This window comes from Notolepis coatsorum, assembly GCF_963971535.1.
Source record: "Notolepis coatsorum genome assembly, chromosome: 9".
Lineage (NCBI taxonomy): Eukaryota > Metazoa > Chordata > Actinopteri > Aulopiformes > Paralepididae > Notolepis > Notolepis coatsorum.
Genome location: NC_140173.1, coordinates 112,370,954 through 112,394,692, shown reverse-complemented (window position 1 = coordinate 112,394,692; position 23,739 = coordinate 112,370,954). Strand labels below are relative to the sequence as shown.

Here is a 23,739-nt window from a genome sequence, read left to right as displayed (position 1 = left end):
CTTTGGGAAGCCCACCTCGTAGGGAGTAAACTCGCACCACTCTGAAAACATTGGGAAAACAACCAAGTGGGCTTACCATCTACTACATCCTTGAGGTGAAGTTGACATCATTGCCATGGGCAGGTTGATTTTTAACTCATTCCCCGCCTACAACGAGTTTACTCGTTATTGGGAGCCGACGCTTGAACGCCAACGAGTATACTCGTTATTTGATCGTTTTTCCTTTTTTTAGATATTTTTATTCATTATTCATCCAGGGACCTTGGTGTTACCATAGGGAATGAGTCTGAGATCGCAAAAGTGCAATACCAGCCGCATCCAGCTAGACGGCAGTATCGAGCACTTTGAAACCTTGTATCTTTCAAATGTCACCGGGCGCACTTTTCTTTGTCGGGCGAATGGAGCAGTTATAACGATCGGATTGAGAAGCGTCAAATGCTCCCGATGCATGATGTGTGGTGGATTATGTTGGCGACACGATCGGACACCAATACTGGGACTCGCGATCAGATAATTGGAATATTCTTTTTGGGGTACATCCTAGTGAAGGTAAGGGCTGTATGATATAAATCCTGTGTTGATCCAACCATGTCTTCACCTAGATCGCAATGTATGTGTGTAACGTTACTCCACAACGTATGCCGTTGGTGACGATCAAAGCATCAAAAAACGACCCCCCCCCCCCCCCCTTTCATGCATTCATGATGAAACATAATACTGTTGATATAGATTTGATTTGGGAATAATAGCGTGTACAGGCAAGAAACTGCAACCTTTATAGTAGAATTGACGTACTGTATAAGGCTCAGCCTTTCGGGAATTACCCCAGACCATGCTATAACTATACTTATAATCACCACGGTATAACACAGGAACGTATGGATGAAAAAAGTAATTATTTTTCACATATTGAACGATAGATAGGTGATGTCAAATGGGCCATAGTATTGTATCCATAGCTATAATATAGAATATAGTTCTATATAGTATATATATAAGTTATTATTATATAGTATATAATATAGCTCTACAAACAAGCAGTGCTACCACGGGCCCGTCTAATGGCTGGCAGCCAATGATTTAAGCAAATTAGCAACCACTCCACTTGACAGAATTAATTAAATTAAAAAGATAATGACGAAATACGATACATACCCACTGATAAAATACTACTCTGCACTGTAGCCTAGTTCAGTCAGACAACTCATGTATTGAAATAAGAATTGAATTGAACATGAAATGCCATGCAATTGAATTGGATAGATCCCTTACCCTAGCTTATTGACAGCCCTCAAACACTACAGGCCTATACAGTGCAGTGCATTCTCCATGGTGCTGAAACTTCGCCTCTGCTTTACCAAATGTGTGTTTTGGGAGAGGTAAGGCTAAGGGAAGTGACATAATTGCTTAACCATTAGGGGTGGGAATCACCAGAGGCCCCACAATACGATATTATCACATTATACTAAAGTCACAATATTGCGATATATTCAATATATTCTATTTATTATTTACTTTTTTCAACTGCAAATTATGTCCCCAATAGAAAACGTTAATATCCGCAATAAAGAATATATACATCTGTTTTATCTAATATGATAGCGTTTTTAGTCTGTTCACCATATTCCAATAGTTTTTTTTACAATTACAAGTACAATTGGGTTGTCAAGCTAAAAAAAGAAAGAAAAAGGAATCGATTAACGTTGAAACTTGGCATCAATGTATCGCTATGATCTTGGCATGCAAAAGATTGCGCTATATCGCTATATCGATTATTATTCCCCACCACTATCAACCGTTGTGCCTATTTATGCTTATATTTAGATCAAAATGCATTATACATTATGTAAACATTATTCTAACAACTATACAGTATTACTTCTGCAAATGTCCCGCAAAATTTCGCATGCTGTCCTGCAAGAGGATGATGTGGATATGGTCACCTAGTAGTGACAGTGTTCACTACAATCAGCTTTATTGAATGATGAAGTTCATGAGTGAAACGTAGTATTGGATAAAGCTGATTGTACTACAGTACTCTTTTGATGTAATTACATAGAGCTAAAATAATCCTGACTCAAAGGCAATATTTAGAGGATACTAGTTACCAGTTTCAACTGTACCGCCCTTCAGTCCATCCTTCATGTTGACAGCAGTGTAGATGGGGAGAGGATTCTGGCCCTCAGACACTGCCCTCTGCTGCTCAGACAGGGTACTGCTGTTTTTCTACAGAACCAACAAAAGACGAGATTCATTGGCTCCTCAAATACATCAGTTATTTCAAATGACGTCTGAACTAATTTGGAAGAAAGAAAATATCAAAGGCATTTCATTTAACACCAAAATCATAATTGTGTGGACTATGGAGTAATGAGCAAAGTTCTATAAGCCAGCCTGGAGAAGCTTGTGACTCAGTCATTACCTGTGGATTTCCCCAAGGGGCTCAATAAAGGAACATCTTATCTTGTGTTATGGAGCGGTGACAGACCACAGAGTGTTTATGTGACTGACTGCACACTTTTATCACCGGCCTCTGTTCAGCCTCTAATTGACATATTTCAAACCCTGCCCTCTTTTCTTGATCCTCCAATCACAACTGTTGCTTCCCTTCGACAATTATAGGTAAATTATGTATGCTTTATCTGGCTATAGTGGAACATCACAGGGCAGGCACTCCAATTATATTATATTGTTGTCACAGTGGGAACATGTTATATAGCATTACTGGTAATCGCGTCTCTCTCTTCGCCATAATGAGATATCTCTTATCTCCAGCACCTACTGTGCTCATGAACAAAACAAATGCACCCATGCACCTGACCAGGCCACGCCCCGGCGTCCTCCTATAAGAAGCCGGACATGGTCACACTCCCCCTTCCTCTTTTTTTGTTTCCATCATGGACGCTGCAGTAGACTCCATGAACTAGTTGTTATGAAATGCAGAGAGAAATTGAACAATGTTGGGTTTTCGCCGGAGATTCACCAGCCCCTGGAATCTTCTCGGCACATCCTAACAGCGCATCAGGCCTGTCCTGGGTTTGGGTTTCCTCGTCTCGTGACAGCGGACCGAGGGACGTCGCGCGGCGGCTAGCTGTCGGGCTAGGTCGCGCACAGGTAGGGCCTGCGCTGCCAGGCATTAATGCTAGCATTTGTGATACTGCTCGTTGTCCCGTGAGACAGCCGAGTTGTGTATTGGCGCGAGGGGCAGGATATTTGGGAAAACATGGTCGGCATGACTCTGTTTTGGGTGTTTTCCCAGCTATCCTAGTGCGTGCGGCTAATGCTAATGCTACAATGCTGGGTCTCCGTTCTTGTTCCCCGCCGAGGGCTGTCTTTTTTAAAAGGTCTTCCCTCCTCTTAACCATTCATGCTGACGGTCAATCGGTGTCTACTGTTGGGAGTTTTGACGGGGGCTTGTTTACCATTTCATGGGTGGATGGGCTGAGGCCTAGGGCTGGTGTGCTTTTTGTGAATCTATGAATTGTGTGCAGGACTGGTGTTTCTCTGGTCTGCATCCCCTTAACATTGTGTGTATGGGCTAGCCCATTCTGCAGTGTGTTAGTGGAGTTTTCGTTCATTTATTCATTTACCCCTTCATGGGTGCACACCACAGTGGAGGTTGCTGCATTCCTACTAGTGAGGCAGTGCTTTCACTAGTAGTAGTTTTTTGTTGCAGCCACCACTGGTGCTCCATGCTTGTGAAGCAGGTGGCATCAGTCCTTTGCCTCTGACATGGTGGAACGGTGTCCCGCCCGGCCTGACGCCATGAGGCGAGTCGACCCGGCAGGTGGCTGGTGGGCTGTTAAGCCTATACCGCCACGGTATAGAATTAGCAGCGACTAGTAACATTGTTCGAATTGCTGTTTTTTCTGTCAAAAATGGTGTCGGATGGCGGGGCCTTAGGGCCAGCCGACGTCGAAACATCGCGCAAGGTTTTGAGGTTATTAGGGAGGGCTAGGATGCTGTCAACGCTTGTTTACAGACATCTTGGTTGGATCAGTCTCCCCTTGAGGAGGAGAGACGTTTTTTCCCTCCTCAGGGCTCCCCTCTCCGCAGAGGGACTTTGGTCTTTCCGCAGGAGCGCGGGCGTAATTTGACCTAGGCCCCACACCGCCTCACACCGCGCAGCCAGAGTGGTTGTGGCGAGGCCCTCAACCAGGGGCCATGTTTCCCCCGCCTGAGGTACCCTGGACACAAAGAAAACAGGTGATCGCAAGGCCGACAGCCTTGGCGGCAGAGGGATCGGCTACATTAGATGAGCACGCCCTAAAAAACCGTCGCGTCTAGCTGTGTCTAGCTTGCTCTCCGGTTACTCCCCCCCCCAACACCAGCAGGATAAGGGCTCTGATTTGTTTCCTTTGGCTGCGGGCCGCGTGCCTTCAATGAAGCGCAAGCGGCCCCACGTTTCGTTTCTCATGGGGACAGGGGCTGACACCCAGTTGCTGGCTAGGCCTGGGTCTGTCCGTGAGAATGTTGTGCTGTCAAGCGGCTCCCACACCACACGTTCTGCGTCTGTGTTTGGTGAGCCTGGTGTTGTGTCTGTCAACAACAAAGGTTGTCAGCGGGGGAGCTCGAGGCCCTTGGGGTCGCAGCGCGAGTTCCCCCAGCCCCGCCCTCGCCAGGCCGGGTATCACGTTAGTGCCTCCCACGGCCAGAAGACCGGCGGTGGTCTGGCAGGCGCGCGTGATTTGGGTGGTAGTAATATCACTGCAGGGCTACGGTGTGTAGGAACCCACCCTATCGGGCAGTGTGGGGACCTCACGTCTTGCATGTCCAGCTGTAGAACAGTTCCTCAGCAATCCATGCCGGGGAGGTGTTCAGTGGGGGAGCTTTTGTCACCCAGTGTGATGTCAGCTTCCCCCGTATCAAACCGTCCCTTTCTGTCGGGGTCCTCCCTTGCATGTGCGATTGCCTTGTTGGTAGTGCCGGGGTGCGGTATCCCAGCTCCACGAGACGCCCTGCTTGCGCGGTTGGCGAGTCCAGGGTTGGCAACGCACAGCGGGTGGTACCGGGCCGCCTATCTGCGGTTCCTGGCGGACCAGCGCCAAGTGGCGGCAGGTGCGCTTGGGATTATCATCACATATGGCTACAGCAGTGCCATATATCGAGGTGGATGGAGAGAACGCTGAGGCGGGGACTTGTGTTTACACAACCCCACCCGTTTTCAGGTTTGGTACAGACCCTATTGTCGGGGTCAACAGCAGTGACAGCTCTGGCCGACGAGATCCAATCTCTGTGGGCGAAGCAAGCCATCGTCGTGGAGGAGGACGCGATGCGTGGCGTTTCCTCCCGGTATTCTCTGGTGCCCCGAGAAATCGGGGGGGGGGGGGGGTCAGACCCATACTGGACCTGTCCCATGGAAGGTTCAGAATTTTGACCGTCTCCCACCTGTTAGACGCTGTCAGGTGGGGGCCTGGTTCTCCTCCATAGACCTGTAGGATGCGTGTTCGCATCCCGATCTTCCATCCTAGGGCTTACCTATGCTTCCTTTGGAGGGCTTAGCGTACAAGTACCAGAGGCTGCCGTTCGGCTATTCTCTGGCTCCCCGCATCTTCACCAAGTGCGTGTAGACCGCACTGGGGCCTCTGCGTCGTCGGGGGTTACGAAGTGTATTCTGCCCTGGACGACGTTCTGGTCCTTGGCCGGTCAGGGTAGATCGCCAGGTCTCATACCAGGCAGGTGGTGTCTCACCAGCCTGGGTTTTGCTGTAGACTGGAAGTAGAGTTCTCCTCTTCCCAGTCAACGGGTTGAGTACTTGGGCTTTTTCTAAGCTCACGGTCTATATGGGCATCCCTCTCGGAGCGGCGGCGAGTGATTGGGTTCTCGGCTCGGGAGGTTCCGTGCTAGGACGGTTACGGCGCTGTCCGTGATGCGCCTGCTGCTGGGGTCCCTCTTGGCCTCCTCTTCATGGGGATGATGCAGAGGTGGTTTTTTCCAGTATGGAAATGGACCTGGTGTGAGACATGGAAGCGGCTGAAGGTTCCCATGTCAGTGCTGGGGGACCTCGTCTTCTGGGGAGGGTCTGGTGCCCTCACCTGCGGGGTCCCCTTGGGCAACAGGCTGTCACACGTCACGGTCTTCACCGACGCCTCCCTCATGGGATGGGGGGGGACGTGTCGGACCAACGCAGTAGGGGGCAGTTGCCATGCTGCCCGGTCTGCGCTACATTCAATGTGTTGGGATTGAAGGCAGTCCTTCTGGTCCTCGAACGGCTCGACCACCTTGTGGTGGGCAAGCATGTTTTGGTCAGGACGGACAACACGATGTCAGCGTCGTATATTGTCAGACAGGGTGGAGTGCGCTCCCCCCGTCTGCACCGGGCGGCGGTCGGCCTCTGGCAATGGGCCTTCTCCATCTGCTCTGCCTGAGGGCTCTCCACATCCCCGGCAGGGTGAATGTGGGTGCAGGTGATATCGCGGGGTGGTCCTCACCCTGACGAGTGGGGATTACGTCCAGACATAGTCGGGCAGGTCTGGGACCGATTCCGTGGCCGTCCGGGATTCTGTACGCTTTCCCCCCTTACACCTGATAGGTTGGGGCGGGTACGTCGGGAGCGCGGGACTTGGTCCTGGTCGTGCTGGGGCTCAGCTGTGTGGTCCCCGGCCCTGATTCAGCTCTGTGTGGCCCCGCCGTGGCCTGTTCCGTGGTCACCGCGGGTCCTCTCTCAGGCACGCGGAACTCTGTTCTGCCTTCCTGTTCTGGGGCAGCCTCTAGGCTTGGCTGCTGACGGTGTGAATCTGGTGGGGATGCGTCTCGACTATTCTGTGGTTAACGCTATCCGGTACGCGCACGCTCCGTCCTCTACCACGGCTTACGCTGGGGAGTGGCGTATGGTCGAGTGTGGGGGCGGAAGGTTGTTCAGCCACCCTCTCGTTGGATGTTCCTGCTTGGCGTCTCAAGTCGGTGGAACGTTCTCTGTCTCCGAGTTGGGACCTCCAACTGGTCATCGGCCGGTTGTCTGAGGCCCCGTTGAGCCTCTTGAGCAGGCGCTGTTGGATCAGCTGTCTTCAAGACTGCGTTCCTGCTGGCTGTCACCTCCGCTAAGCGCATGGGTGAACTGTGTGCTCTCTCGGTGCGGCCTAAGTGCCTGTCTATTCGTGCCAATAGCGGTGCGACTCTGAGGCCTAATCCAGTCTTCATGCCAAAGAATATCCGGAGCTCTTTTAGCTCCGGAGATATTGTGATTCAGGCATTTCATCTGCCTCCTCACGCTAGTGGGTTAGAGGCGAGCCTTCATCTGTCGTGTCCTGTCCGTGCTTTGGGGGTTTACCTCAGTCGGACTCGGGATCTCAGGGCTGCCGATCAACTTTTTGTTTGTTACGGTGGCCCTTGCGCTGGTAAGGCACTGTCCAAGCAGCGCCTGTCACATTGGTTGTGCGAGGGCATTGCCCTTTGCTACACATTGGCTGGACAGGCCTCTGCCGCCTTGTTAGGGGGGGCCTCGGTGGAGGACATCTGTGCTGCGGCCTCCTGGTCCTCCCCGGGTCCTTTCGTCAAGTTTTACCTCATGGACATGACTGGGGGTTCTGTCTCCCAGGCGGTTCTGAGGTCTGGGACCTCCCCTGCGTCCCGCCTCTCAGTGGGTTAGCAGGGGTGTGTGGGTGTGTGCCACGGGGTGTTGTGGCACACGTGGTCCCGCCTGTACTGTGCGTTTTTAGGGGTCTCTGGTTCCCTCTTTTTCGCACTTTGGTGGAGTTGACTGCCGCCCCCCCTTCACTAGGACGGGCGGGTGGACGGGACTCCCCTCCCCCCTGGTAGTAGGGCTTGTGGGTCCTCAGGGGGTACACTTGTCGGGCCACGTGTCTGCTCTGCCCCATATCTCATTATGGCGAAGAGCGAGACGCGATTGCCAGTAATGCTATATAACGAAAGGTTATCCTATAACCTAGTTATATGAATACTGGCTGAGCGTCTCGCTCTTAGCGCCCTGAGGTCCCTTGGTTGGGTTTTCATGTTGGAAACTTTTTTTCCGAGGAAGGGGGAGTGTGACCATGTCCGGCGTCTTATAGGAGGATGCCGGGGCGTGGCCTGGTCAGGTGCATGGGTGCATCTGTTTTGTTCATGAGCACAGTAGGTGCTGGAGATAAGAGATATCTCATTATGGCGAAGAGCGAGACGCTCAGCCAGTATTCATATAACTAGGTTATAGGATAACCTTTCGTTTTATTTCCCACATGCAGTTATTCAGAGGGACCTCTTTAAATCTAGTACTTACCATAGATGTGCTTAATCATTGTTAAGGGAACAACTCATTCAGCATGGGAAAACCAGCACGCAATTTGTAATAAGCTGCGACCAATTTGCCTGCAGTAAACTCCTCATTTCTACAGCTTCTTGTGCTTTAGGATATGTGCTTTAACCTGAGCACTGTATCCGTTATCTTTATGCAATTGTGTAGTGACAAAGACCAGTGTTGTAGACTGAGGACAGCTGGATATGTGTACAAAGGGTTGTGTCAGTCGGACGTATGGTGTACAGGTAATGGCTTTTCAAAGTTGTACATTTTGACCTTTGACACTCACGCCACTATTTTGGTCAACTGGTGTGAGGCATCAGCACAACAATATCTGTCTGCGCAGCCAATTTCATGTCTCTGTCATGTGATTTTTGTGAATAGTATCACCATGAGGCCGAATGACACAAAGCTCTGTACACTTCCTCCCCTCATGGAGGACTCATGTGTGTGAAGTTTAGTGTAAATCAGACTAAGGGCTAGATCCACAAAGAATGGATTGCACGGAGCAAGTTGCACCCTTACTAACAATTCATTATGAATTGAAAATGGGGGACCCTGATGTAAACAAGACGAAAGTCTTTCTCTGGTCTGCATCCCCTTAACAATTGTGTGTATTGAGCCGTACTGTATTGTACCCATTCTGCAATCTGTTAATACAATTTTCATTCAATCAATCACAGTGCAGATTGATTGATTGAATGAAAGTTTTATTAACAGATTGCAGAATGGGTACAATACAGTACGGCTCAATACACACAATTGTTAACACTTTGAGTGCCGTTCACGTACTGTAGATCTACGGTTCTGTCATCCGATCGTTGAGTGCCGGAAACGTAGATCTACGTTTCTGTCACGGTATTTCTTTTATTATCTATATCCATTCATAATTCCGCGGGACACCTTGTGCATACTGTTCTGAGTGTGTCTAAGCTGGCAGACGGTATTATACCGCCCTCTAACGCCTTCGGCCAGTAATGCACCCGGTTAGAAATGGGTTCATTTATTTTCTATACCGAGCTGCTAAGTGGGGGCGGGTCCTAAACACTCCGGCAAAACACACGCTTATAGGGATGGCTTGGACAACTGACCCCGCCCGCCTGTTGAAGAGCAATGCCCAATAACGTCGGAGGGACGATCGCTGTGGATAACTGGAATGGCGATGAGATTATTGGATTCTTTTTTTTGCATTACTTCAGAGACCAGGTAAGGACACTATATATGAAAGCTTGCGTTGATCTGATATTTATTTCTACTGCGATTGAAGCTACAAACTAACTTGAAGGTCTAAACTACATTGCATGCGTGCACCACAAAGGATAATAGTGATGATCTAGCGTTGATTTCAGGAAGATCCGATAATCAGGCGAAAAATTACGTGTTTATTGAATTACACAAAAACGCTGTTTTCGTGTCTTTTCCCTGGAATTGCTCAGAAGCGGCCGGACTATGTTCATATTCAAAGCGATCTCAAACGGAAATGTACGGATGAAAAAAGAATCTGTTTTTTGCACGTTGACCAGAAGTAGCTCAATGAGACTCGACGGCGTTATTAGACCCATAGCGATACTATAAAATATAGGTTTAGTTCTACAAACTACAACTACGTTTACATGGGTTTAATGGGCGGCACGGAAGTGGTCACTTCCCGGAAGGGGCGTGGCACTCAATGTGTTAAGGGGATGCAGACCAGAGAAAGACTTTCGTCTTGTTTACATTAGGGTCCCCCATTTTCAATTCATAATGAATTGTAAGTAAGGGTGCAACTTGCTCCGTGCAATCCATTCTTTGTGGATCTAGCCCTAAGCGTTCATGACTAATTCCTGTTCCTAACTCATTTCCTGTTTACCAAGCGTTCTTCCAAAATCTGATTGGATGTGGCAGTCATGTGGTTTTCGCCAAGCAACTTTCAGAATCAGTATCCGGAGGTTCCCAGTTCGATTCCCGCTCCTCCCGGGGAGCGTGTCGAAGTGTCCTTGAGCAAGATACTCAACCCCTAATTGCTCTCGATGTGCAGGTTGGCACCTTGCATGGTTGCCTCTGCCATCGGTGTGTGAATGTGTGAGTGAATGGGTCAAATGTGAGGAACAAATTGTAAAGCGCTATGTAAATGAGGCCATTACTATGGCGTGGCGAACAACATTATTTGAAATCTGTGGGGTGGCCTGACACACCAACATGCCGATCTGACTTATAAATAATTAAAGACTAGTCAACTCACAAAGTCTCGGTCGACCAAGACCAAACTAACCCACTCGTTGTCTAAGAGGGGACAGCCCTAGTAGGCAAGTACTGATCACAAACAGTGTATCACTATATACCTTCCCAAAGACGATGTGCTCGATAACGAGGCCCCACATGTCGACAAGCGACACTGGATGCCCCTCCTTGCTCCTCTCCTCCATCTCATCCTTGTAGTACTGCAGTTTGTCAAGGGAGAAGGAGCTCAGGAAGCTCTTTGTTATCTCCCCCTCCAGGGCAGAGATGGAACAGTCCATGTCCTGCTGGGACCAATCGGCTTGCTGATATAAGACGGACATGGCCCTGTTGAGTGTGAAACAAGAAACAAAGAGCGTTTAAACTTGATTGAGAAAAGGGAAATGATGTACAGAAGTTGGGCCTTTAAATCAAACCTTTAAAGGCCCGATCAGTGAAATTTAAATAAATGGGTATCCCCACCACCAAGAGTAAGATATAAGAATGGAGACATGTTTCATTCTCTAGTTGAATGAGCTCTTAATACAAAGACTAACATAAGACAGACGCTCCAGTCTGTACAAGCCACAAATTAAACGCTGAAACTTACTTTGCACTGTGGAGTATGTTGCAGTATTTACAGTGGCTTGTACAGACTGGAGCGTGGCCCCGTTGACTTTGTGTTCGTTTTTTGGCTAACTAGCCAGAGCTGCAGGAGCTTGTGAAGGAGAGAGAAGCAAAGGGGGGGCGAAGTCAAAACCAACTGTCCAGGAGCTCTTGAGCAAGGCACTTAAACCCCAACTGCTCCAGTTGCTTAGTGACCAGTTGTGAAAGAGTGTTTGTGTGTAATTCTCCCTCCTCGAGTAACTGTTGCTGTTGCCGTAAATAAGAATGTGTTTTTCTTATGTGATGATCAGACAGGAAGCACTGAAAATGGGCACACGGCCATTGAGCACTATAGTAGGGAGCAAGCAGTCTGCCTTGTAAATGAATGGTTGGAAATGCAGTCCAAACATGGCTGCATTGCACATTTGATGTTGCACTGAGTTCAACTCCAAGTACTCCCAGTGGACTCCCAGCAGTTGAATGAATGAATGAATGAAAACTTTATTTAACAGATTGCAGAATGGGTACAATACAGTACGGCTCAATACACACAATTGTTAAGGGGATGCAGACCTGAGAAAGACGTTTGTCTTGTTTACATCAGGGTCCCCCATTTTCAATTCATATAGACATTTATGACATACACAACATACATGACATTTATGGCATAGGGACATATAGGTATTTAGTACTGATACATTTGTGACATAAACGGTATTCAAATATACAGTACTGTTACCCCTAGATCCTGACAGAGTATATACATATGATGGGGAGGGGACTGTACATTAGGAGGGGGTGGGTGGGTGGGAGAGAAATATACATATGGCGGGGAGGGAATATATACATGCGGTGGGGAGGAGACTGTCTATTAGGAGGTGGTGGGGGTTTTGGGCATTTACGGTGGCCAGTTTCGAATTGCAGCCTCCCGTAGGTGCTCTTTAAGAGCGGTTTTGAATGTGGGTAGGGATTCACATTCCTTTACAGCTTTGGGTAGGGCGTTCCACATTGATGTGGCATAATTGCGAAACGTGTTTAGTCCCTTGTTTGAGCCGAATCTGGGTTTAACATGATTTGTTGAGCTTCCTCTGGTGTAGTGGTTGTGGTATTCACTGACCTTTGGGAAGTATTTTGACATGTACATGGGTACCTTAGTCATATAGTGTATCTTGTAGACCAGGCCCATTGCAAGTTGCTGTACTCTGTCGTCTACTCTAAGCCATCCTAGGTTGTCAAAGTGGGCAGGGGTGAGGTGGGTTCTGGGGGTAAGGTCAAGTAGTAGTCTGACCAGTTTGTTTTGTGATGTTTGGAATCTTGTTTTAAGCGCCTTTGAGGTGCTTTGGTACCATGAGGTGCACGCATAGTCGTAGTACCCTTGAATGAGTGCTCCTGCCTGTCTTCAGGGTATTCTTGTTTACCAGAGAGGAGATCTGGTACAAGAATCTAGTTCGTTGGTTGACTTTTTTTTATTACATTGGATGCCATTTTGTCACAGGAAAGATTTGCCTCTAGGATGGAACCCAGGTAGGTAATTTCGTCTTTCCTTGTGACAATATTGTCACCCACTGTAACTGAGAAGCCGTCGGTCTTGCTGAGTTTGTTATTTGAGCCGAAGAGAATGGACTCTGTTTTGCCCATGTGTAATGATAGTTTGTTATCAGCGAGCCATATGCAGATTCTGCCTTAGAGTTAGAGTAATAAAGACACACAGGGTTATAGAAGTATCGTCACATGAGGTGCCATGCCTGCACGTTGTCACTAGGGGGCAGGGTGGTTAACCATGATCAAATACATTTTTAAGAGTGAGGTAGTGACATTGTGTGAGTGATAGAGTGAGGTAGTGACATTGTGTGAGTGATAGAGTGAGGTAGTGACATTGTGTGAGTGATAGAGTGAGGTAGTGACATTGTGTGAGTGATAGAGTGAGGTAGTGACATTGTGTGAGTGACAGAGTGAGGTAGTGACATTGTGTGAGTAACAGAGTGAGGTAGTGACATTGTGTGAGTGATAGAGTGAGGTAGTGACATTGTGTGAGTGGCACGAGTGAGGTAGTGACATTGTGACAGAGTGAGGTAGTGACATTGTGTGAAAGACAGAGTGGGGTAGTGACATTGTGTGAGTGACAGAGTTAAGGTGCTCCCATAGTCGAGGGCGGCTAGGTGGTGTAGTGGGCAAGGCACTCGCCACCAATGTGGAGACGCTGGGTTCGCGTGTTCGAATCCAGCTCTCCACATTGTTTTCAGTTTGGCTGGTCGTCCGTACTAATACAATTGGCAGTATTAGGGGGTGGGAAACTGATGGGTGGGGATCGGACGTTGTGGACAGCGACTCCTACAGGTCAGTTGGTGCGCCTGCGCAGTAGAATTAGGAAGTGTCGGGGGCAGCGTGAGCCTCTTACGCGTTACTCCTCGCCACTGAGAGATCGAGCTGCGCAGGTGAAAAGATGCGACTGCTGTTACCTCAAGTACCGGAGGGGACTTGTGCTATGTATGACTTAGTCCACATTGCAGCCGGCTTGTGGGAGGCAAGAAACAGCTTTCGTGACAGGGGAGGGTTGAATTGGATGATACGAAATTGGGATGGGAGAAAATATAGAAAAATGGGAGAAAAAGTGGATAAAAAAAAAAGGGTGCTCCCATAGTCGAGCGGACCATACTCGGAGCGGACTCCGCGGAGGTTTGATTGATTGATTGATTGAAAACACTGTACAACTGTACAAACAAAACTGTACATTGGATTATTGACAAGACCATACTTGGTAATTTACTGTGCATTGGAGGGGGTTGTGTTCGGACATTTACAGGGGCCAGTTTCGAGTTGCAGTCTCCCTTAGGTGTTTTTTGAGAGTGTTTTTGAAAGTGGGTAGTGATTCACATTCCTTTACAGCTTTGGGTAGGGCGTTCCACATTGATGTGGCATAATTGCGAAACGTGTTTAGTCCCTTGTTTGAGCCGAATCTGGGTTTAACATGATTTGTGGAGCTCCCTCTGGTGTTGTGATCGTGGTATTCACTGACCTTTGGGAAGTATTTTGACATGTACTGTACATGGGTACCTTGGTCGTGTAGTGTATGTAGACCAGGCCCATTGCAAGTTGCTGTACTCTGTCGTCTACTCTAAGCCATCCTAGGTTGTCAAAGTGGGCAGGGGTGAGGTGGGTTCTAGGAGTAAGGTCAAGCAGTAGTCTGACCAGTTTGTTTTGAGATGTTTGTAATTTTGTTTTTAGCGCCTCCGCGCGGACTCAAAGCGGACTCCAAGTGCGAAGCTCCAATTTTCTAATGTGCGGACGTCCGCGCCAATCACTTGGTGTCACACAAAACGCTGCTCTGCGTTTTGGTTGACATCGACCTCCAATTAATGTGACGCCGATCTGCATTTTACTCTGAACACTCGCTCCGTGCCAAGAGAGAGTAGGGCAGGATCATGATTAAATGGGTAGGATTGGTCCGGTAAAAACGTTGGCAGGTAGATGACGCTAATTAAGCATTACATCACTCGCAGGAGTGTGTTGAATTAGATCATGCCTAGGGGTGGTTGTTAGGCCCGACGCGCAGCGGAGGGTCGTTAGACCCCCCTAGGCATGATCTACCGTAAATCCTCTAATATTGGACGGGTCTTGTATTTACCTCAGCTGCAAAGAGCACCAGACCTTTATTAGAGAGAGGCTTATATAAGAGGCAGGCCTTAATTTCACAAACTGGCCAATTTGTAATTGTGAAACTGTGGTGGATTAATGTAATTCACACACTGAAGTTGGAACTGTCTATATGTTGCGGGGTCCGGGGACAATTTAGCGTGTGGTACCTTCTTGACTCTACCTGAATCGAATCGAATTGATAACATGCAGTAGCTTTAGCTAACGCTATCATAGCCATCATGATATGTAATGTCAACTGGACAACGCCAGCCCGGCCTGCCAACGCCATATAGATAGCGAACGTTAACTAACGTTTGCAAACGAAGCCAACGTCATCCAGCCGACACCACAGATCTAGCTATGATAACGTTAGCTAACGCTAATGCTAACGCTAACGCCAACGAGAGGGAAACGTTAATGTAGTCAGTGTAGAGAGAGGCAGCACTTAATTTGCATTGGCAAGAGTTTATCTCATTGTTATGGTTTGTAAACAACCCCAACAGCACGGCACAGACAGGTAGTTCAGAGTTAGCCAAAAACCAGGGCGTATTTATTTACAAAACAGAAATGAGCGAAAGCAACAAAAAGCACAAGGGGAGAAATGTTCTTGGCAGAGTTGTCGGCGGCTCTGCAGCTCGTCTTCAGAGCAGAGACGGCACTGTGGCGTTGCGCCTCTGACTCTGCGGCTCTGCAGCTACTTGACGATCCACTCGGGGAAACAGAGAGAGAGATAATGTCAACAAGACGAGCGAACGGAATAACAAGGCAGTCCAGTATTGTTTAGCTGAGTCAGTAACAACAACAAGCGGCTCCTCTTCAGTGTTACCCAAACACACAAAAAACAGAAAGGTCCCGAGTCCAGGAAAATGCGAGAAAAACAGAGTATCCAAAAAAAGTACGTTCCAAAACTCACCAAGGCGCAATTGCGCAAAGCTGTCTATGAGGCAGAGATCCAACGGATGGCAGAGATAAGCAACAGCGGCGACTTCCATAGACGTCCTGGAGAAAAACAGACGAGGTACAACACAGGAGGAAACAAGCAGCAGCCAGTGGTAATCCAAAACGACCCGACACAGAACGTTAGGAACACCAGAGTATATAAGGGCTCCACCGAGCTGATTAGAACTCACTTCAGGTGCGCGAAGGTAATTGGTACCTTGAAGCGTGCGGAATCGGACCAATCCTCACACTCATTCTATATCACGGCACGAAAAATTTAATAAAAATGTGTTTGCGACATTGTATTGGAAGCCGGCCTGTATTTGTCTGCATGTATCAAACCCCCGGCCATTATAAGAGGCCCGTCCTCTATTTGAGTACCCTCCACTATTAGAGGATTTACGGTAATTCCTATAACACACGACTACAAGTGGTGTAATGTCTTTTATACAATGGCCGAATTCACCCAACCTTATTGCTATAGAATAAACACAGTAATTGAAGCATAATGGAGATTTATTCACAAAACCATCCGCAGAAAAAGTAGGTAAAAAAATATTAAAAAAAAGTTGCCTCCGTGTCTAGAAGCAGAGGGAGGTGCGGTGCTTCAAAGCATGCCATCTAACAACAAACTTCATATAAATCCTGCAATGTATTATTGTTTTGACAATGGGTCATGACAAACCAATTACATAATCCAACATTGTGTAAACAACTAACATATTCCAGTTAACTGTATCTTTTTTTAATTATGCGTTACGAATATATCCATACTTCCATTGTGTCCGGGACATCCAGTGAAATCGCTTCGTGCGACAGTGTCCTTTTGCAGAGGGAGGTTGCTACAAAGCATGCCATCTAACAGTGAAGTTACCGGTTGTTATTTGATTGATTGATTGATTGATTGAACATTTTATTAACAGATTGCAGAATGGGTACAATACAGTACAGCTCAATACACACAATTTTTAAGGGGATGCAGACCAGAGAAAGACTCAGGGTCCCCCATTTTCAATGCATCATAACATATATGACATACATGACATACAGATAGACAGTACTGCTACATTGTATACATTTATGAAATACCAGATTTACAAATACAGTACTGTTTTTGTAGGGTGATTATGGTTTATTTACATTGAGGTTCTGGGGTCACGTGGAGTGTGTTATACTAAATACCCCCCCCCCCCTCCACCCCACCTACCAATCTCCCACCTACCAACCTCCTCCAATGTACGTATGTTTCTTCATCAAATGTATACTCTCTTTTTTAGACTCTTCTTGTATCACAAACAGTACTGTATTTGTAAATCTGGTATGTCATAAATGTATAGATGTAGCAGTACTGTCTATCTGTATGTCGTGTGTGTCATATGTTATGATGCATTGAAAATGGGAGACCCTGATGTAAACAAGACGAAAGTCTTTCTCTGGTCTGCATCCCCTTAACAATTGTGTGTATTGAGCTGTACTGTATTGTACCCATTCTGCAATCTGTTAATAAAATATTCAATCAATCAATCAATCAATCAATCAATCAAATAACAACCGGTAACTTCACTGTGCTTCTTAATAAAATGTTCAATCAATCAATCAATCAATCAATCAATCAATCAAATAACAACTGGTAACTTCACTGTGCTTCTTAATAAAAATTTCAATCAACCAATCAATCAAATAACAACCGGTAACTTCACTGTGCTTCTTAATACAAATTTCAATCAATCAATCAATCAAATCTAAAAAAGAATTAAAAATAAAAATGACGGAGGGCGGCTAAGTGGCGCCGTGGGCAAGGTGCTCGCCACTAACGCAGGAGATGCTGGGTTCGAGCCCAGCTCTCGGCGTTGCTTCCGGCTTGGCCGGTCGTTCATACTAATACAATTGCCAGTATTAGGGGGTGGGAAAGCCGGTGGGTGGGGATCGGACGTTGTGGACAGCGACTCCTACAGGTCGGTTGATGCGCCTGTACAGCAGAATCAGGAAGCAACGGGGGCAGCGTGAGCCTCCCACGCGTTATTCCTCGCCGCTGAGAGATCGCGCTGTACAGGTGAAAAGATGCGACAGCTGCCTCCTCGTGTACCGGAGGGGACATGTGATGCAAGGCTTGGTCCACATTGCAGCCGACCATTGGGAGGCATGGTCTAACAACGGGGGGGGGGAGAGAAAAAAAACGACAGCCATTTTTCTTTTGTTTCACAATGGGTCATGACAAATTAATTACATAATCCATGTGTATGTAACGAACTAACATATTCCAGTTGACTATCTTTTTTGGAGGATTCATTCAAAAGCTATTCATACTTCCATTTTTCTATCTATGGCGGATTGATTCAGACAGAAAAAGTTATTCGGTTGTGGGAGGGATCTGGGGTCACGTGGAGTGTGTTATACAAAATAACAACCGGTAACTTGACTGTTTCAGCCAATCAGAATCAAGAAATTTGCATGCCATTGTATACATTTTGTTTTACTATCGCTAATCGTCACCCATTCCAATTATATATCCATATACATTTGGACCATGTCTTTTTTCATCATCTGAAGAAACTTGAGATGTTTGAATGGCTTTTCTAAATGAAGTGTGTAAAACTGCCAGTTTTATTTCTAAATATTGGAAACAGAGATAACATAGCCTCCGCAGAGTCCGCTCCGAGTACAGTCCGCTCGACCATGGGAGCACCTTAAGGTAGTGACATTGTGTGAGTGACAGAGTGAGGTAGTGACATTGTGTGAGTGATAGAGTGAGGTAGTGACATTGTGTGAGTGACAGAGTGAGGAGTCTATGGGGTGCTTCGCATCTAACAAAAAAAATAAACAAAACTCACCATGTGGATCCAGAAACGCCAGTGATGTAACTGACAGCATCCAGGACACCTATGTGCTGCAGTCCTCTCAGGCTGCCGAACAGACCCGTCATCGCTCTGGTCCCTCCACCTGAAGCCACCACTGCTACTACAGGAAGCTGCGCACAGAGAATAACATATATTAATGATTGGATCCCACATCTGTCACTGAGATCACTACAGTGATTATAAGCTTTGTGGTGTTCAGCATAACCACCTTTACAATCTCTCTGCAGTATAGAAATTAAATCACTATATGTTTACTACATTTAAATGCCACAGAAGAGTAGAGGTGAGTCGATATATCAAAAGATTAAATGACTACCATTATTCTGGTTACACTGACATCTGACAGTGACACGGACAGTAATCATATGATACTGGTTCCTTCTGACATGTGAGTCAAGGCCTATTAACTTTGGCAATAAACCTTACACATAGTATTGGCTTTAGTGTACTAATTGCTCTGAAGCTGCTGTATATTGAGGGGGTGGTGCCAAGCATAGCAGTGTAATAGCTTTTGGCTCATTGCCAAAACCAGATCATACTAGCAGAATGACTAATGAATTTTACATACAGTACAATTTTACATACACAAAAGTGTCCCTATGGGAAAATGAATAGTGATTGAAATATTTTTGAATGCAACCACTAGATGGCGATAGTCACCACTTTCCCGCCCCATCGCTCCTGAGACTGTTCTCTGTATCGAAGGTTATCCTATAACCCTAGTTATGTGAATACTGGCTGAGTGTTCCACTCTAGCCTTATTGGGATATTCATCATTCGTGCGCCTAGTGCGCACGCGTTGAAAAAACTTCTACTCTGCACCTACATCCATCGTGGCCACGGCCACCCCGTGTTTCTATAAACACAGGGCGGGGCCACCCCCACGACCTTCCGAGTGTGAATTTCACGCGAGAAAAAACAGCCAAGGGTCCTCAGGGCGTGAAGAGCGGAACGCTCAGCCAGTATTCACATAACTAGGGTTATAGGATAACCTTCGTTATGTTTCATCTGTCTGAGCGTTCCGCTCTAGCCTTATTGGGAACAAAAAGGGGGATCGGACGAGCAGGATCAAAGGATGATAGGGATTCTTCAGTACAGGTGATTTCCATCCAGTTCATAAGGCTGAATGAAACAATGAGCATCCACACAAGGATGAGAACGGTATTGGGTGAATCTAGCCAATTATTGAGTGAGTGGTCTTCATCCAGTTTGTAAGGCTGGATGAACAGTGAGGAATTGAGTGAGTGATTTCCATCCAGGTTGTAAGGCTGGATGAAGTAGTGAGATATTGAGTGAGTGATTTCCATCCAGGTTGTAATGCTGGATGAAATAGTGAGATATTGAGTGAGTGATTTCCATCCAGGTTGTAATGCTGGATGAAGTAGTGAGATATTGAGTGAGTGAGCAAGTGGTATTTTCTTCACGAACACACTCATGTGACAGCAGACAGCAGTGGAAACACATGGGCGGCAAGATGGCCGCTGCATTTAATTACCAGACTAAGGACCCGTGGGCTGTCCAGAGAGATGCCCTACTAGAAATAGTAATACCCCTGGGCTGTCCAAAGAAGTGCCTTGGAAATAATAATAATAGACAGCATAACAAATAATGGGGAATTTACAACATAAATGTTATGATGAATTGAAAATGGGGGACCCTGATGTAAACAAGACGAAAGTCTTTCTCTGGTCTGCATCACACATCAACAATTGTGTGTATTGAGCCGTACTGTATTGTACCCATTCTGCAATCTGTTAACACTTTGAGTGCCAGCAGGGGGCGCCAGAAATAGCGCTTGAGTGCCAGCGCTGTAGTCAATGGGAGGGCGATCACATTTGCGAACGCATAAACTATATCTTAAATTATGGCTATGTGTCTAATACGCCCGTCGCTTATCAATGACTTGTTTCCAGTCAACATTGTCGAAACGGATTGTTTTTTTTAATCGGTTCATTTCCGTTTTATACCATTTTGAAAAATGCTAGTTTTTTTAAACTTCCAGAAAAAAAATAAAGATTCTGCAGGAATCGCGCTTTACTGGAATACACAAAACACGTTGTCATTTTTCGGCCTATTTATGAATCGTTTTCAAATAAACGCTAGATTAGCGGCTAGGTGGTGCAGTGGGCAAGGCGCTCACCACCAATGCAGGAGACGCTGGGTTCGAGCCCAGCTCTCCGCATTGCTATCAGCTTGGCTGGTCGTTCATACTAATACAATTGGCAGTATTAAGGGGTGGGAAGCTGATGGGTGGGGATCGGACGTTGTGGATAGCGACTCCTACAGGTCGGTTGGTGCGCCTGCACAGCAGAATCAGGAAGCGACAGGGGCGGCGTGCCCTCCAAAACGCAGACCCCCGAAGATGCGACTGCTGCTTCCTCGAGTACCGGAGGGGACACGTGATGTAAGGCTTAGTCCACATTGCAGCCGGCTTGTGGGAGGCATGGCCTAACAGCGTTCGAGACAGGGTAGGATAGAATTGGACGAAACGAAATTGGGATGGGAGAAAAATAGAAAAATGGGAGAAAAAGTAGAAAAAAAAAGAAAAAAAAACGCTAGATTATCGATAGTATAATGTGTACGTATGCACGCTAGAGAAGCGGGCTGAAAAATCGATTATCTTATTTCCTGATCAGCCACACACATATGGGACACGCTGAGATATAGGTGAAAAGAGCTCTGATTATCCCAAGACTGGTAAAATAGATTCCTTACCTCAGATCAGATGTTCTCCAAAAAGATTATTCCAATTCCTGATCGCCATTCCAAATATCGATCGCGTTTATTGATCCAACGCTGGGTACTGGTAACACATATTCCACGCTGTTCTGAGGGTGGGCAATGACTGGGATCGTCTCCGGTTACATGCCTGACAAGTAAAATGTGGATTCCGGACTCTTTTTTTCCCATCCATTTCATTCAGTCCAATCCAATGGGTGCAATACCATCCGGAGAGACGATAGGGGGCGGTATTTCCCCTGTTCGAGCTCAGACAGATCCCCACTGGTAACGTGAGGCTAGATTGATGAAAAGATTTATGGAAATCGATAATAAAAAAAATAACAATTAAATAACGAGATTTCTCGTTCTTGGCACTCAACGCATGGCATGAACTAACGAGATTTCTCGTGGCTGGCACTCGAAGTGTTAATAAAATGTTCAATCAATCAAAGAAGAGTACTGTACTTGATTGTGTTCCGGTGGAGAGCTGAGGCCTAATCCCTTCTGTAAGGCCTGTTGCACCAATACTTTCCTCTTTGCTAGGAACTCTTTCTCTTGGTGTGGGACGTCAAAATCCAGACGCACCTCAAGACCTTCCCCCGGGCTATGGATTTGCAAAGGTATTATTCAGAGAATTTACCATATTCACACAGTGCCCATTTTGCTCATTTGTCGTGCTCAGGTTGGGATTCCGTTCCCACCCGGTGGAAAGGAATCCCAACCTGAGCATGACATGAGAGCAAAATGGCCACCCTGTGAATGTGGTCAATGGATTAAACACACACAAACCTATACAGTATACATAAATGTGCGTGCACACACACATGAGACACACAATGCTATGCCATACATACAACCATACAACCATACATACGTACATACAACCGCGTCCAGTGCTTGTGATCACATCTTGGCCATGGTCAAATCCAGGGCCGGATTAACGACCGGGCCGTCCGGGCCGCGGCCCGTGGGCCTCTAGTGACGAGGGGCCTCCAAAAAAAAAAAAAAAGATTTTTAATTTTTTTTGGAGGCCCTCCCCTCGTCACTAGAGGCCTTTTGGAGGCCCCTCGTCACAAGAGGCCCCAAATTATTATTATTATTTTTTTAACTTTTATTTTTTATTTTTGGAGGCCCCTCGTCACTCGAGGCCTTTTGGAGGCCCCTCGTCACAAGAGGCCCCAAATTATTATTAAATTTTATTTTACTTTTATTTACTTTTTTTTGGAGGCCCCTCATCACTAGAGGCCCCAAATATTTTTTATTTCTTTTTTAACTTTTATTTTTAACTTTTATTTTTAATTTTTTTGGCGGCCTCTCGTCACTAGAGGCCCCACATTTTATTTAGATTTTTTTTCTTATTTTGGAGATCGATGTCATACTGTGACACTGAAATGAAAACATATTTCATCAACAAAAATATTTCATCAACTAAAATATACAGTACGTCACACCCTGCCGTCTGCAAGTGGCTAATCTTGAGTATTTTTTCTCCTCTTCATAAGAGTTTGAGGTTTTCCGTTTGAGGTAAAAACAGCAATAAAAAGTCAAAACTTGCATCTCCACATCCCAGCCCCGACGCCTGAATACTTTTACCAACGGATTTCCAGTTCCGCGTTCGCATTCTGCGCTCTGATTGGCCACTGACATTTCTGGTAGTGCCAATCGTGTGACGCCTCTTTCTTTCACCGGTTAAGCTTAGGCACTCTTTCGAAGTTGGTTAAGGTTAGAGTTTGTCTTAGAGCAGGGCGATAGAACACCAGCCCTGATTCCATACTCTAACCTTAACCAACTTCGAAAGAGTCGCCTAAGAAACGTCAGTGTCCAATCAGATCGCAGAACGCGGAACTGGAAATCCATTGGTAAAAGAATAGACACAGCCCCGACACGAATAAGGCAGATTGGGATCATTATTCATGACAGACAGCAGAGACCCGCCGGTGCTGATAGCGGATATCATCGAGCTCCCCCTAGTGACTAGGGGGCGTTATTTCTAAACCTAGCCGCATTTCTGGCAGACGCTCTCTGATTGGCACTGACTGACGCTCTCTGATTGGCCACTGACATGTTTGCCCAATCACGTGACGAGCTGTGTCTTTGCCCATTTCCGCGTCGAACAGCCTGCAAACTACCTGGCGTTCTATCGCCATGCTCTAAGACAAACTCTAACCTTAACCAACTTCGAAAGAGTGCCTAAGCTTAACCGTCGAAAGAACTTGCCGTCACGCTCTAAGACAAACTCTAACCTTAACCAACTTCGAAAGAGTGCCTAAGCTTAACCAGTGTAGAAACAGGCGTTGGCCAATCAGAGAGCGTCTTGCCAGAAATGCGGCTAGGTTTAGAAATAACGCGATTAGGGGCCTCCACTACACACTAGTAAAAAAAATAAAAGAGATACGAAAAAAAAATATATATAATCAGATCCTCATCCAGCGTTTACTTTCACAGCATGCAGGGGTAGGCAATTAGGTTTGGCCGAGGGCCAAATTTTTTCCAAGCCATTGTATGGGGGGCCGGAAACAAAAACAATGGCTAATTTAATATATTGATAGT

The 23,739-nt window shown here is 46.6% G+C and overlaps 1 protein-coding gene across 2 annotated transcripts in view; it reads right to left on the bottom strand.

Annotated features, from left to right (window-relative positions):
- Positions 1-23,739, bottom strand: part of LOC311234105 (cytosolic phospholipase A2 zeta-like) — a 163,311-nt gene that overhangs the window by 21,628 nt on the left and 117,944 nt on the right. For both annotated transcript variants that reach the window (XM_084321219.1, XM_084321220.1), the window contains 5 exons: positions 21,655-21,793; positions 18,442-18,578; positions 10,555-10,777; positions 2,109-2,226; positions 16-41 (listed from right to left, as the gene is read on the bottom strand). In XM_084321219.1, the coding sequence (XP_084177345.1) occupies positions 16-41; positions 2,109-2,226; positions 10,555-10,777; positions 18,442-18,578; positions 21,655-21,793 (643 nt within the window). The remainder of the gene's footprint in view (positions 1-15; positions 42-2,108; positions 2,227-10,554; positions 10,778-18,441; positions 18,579-21,654; positions 21,794-23,739) is intronic.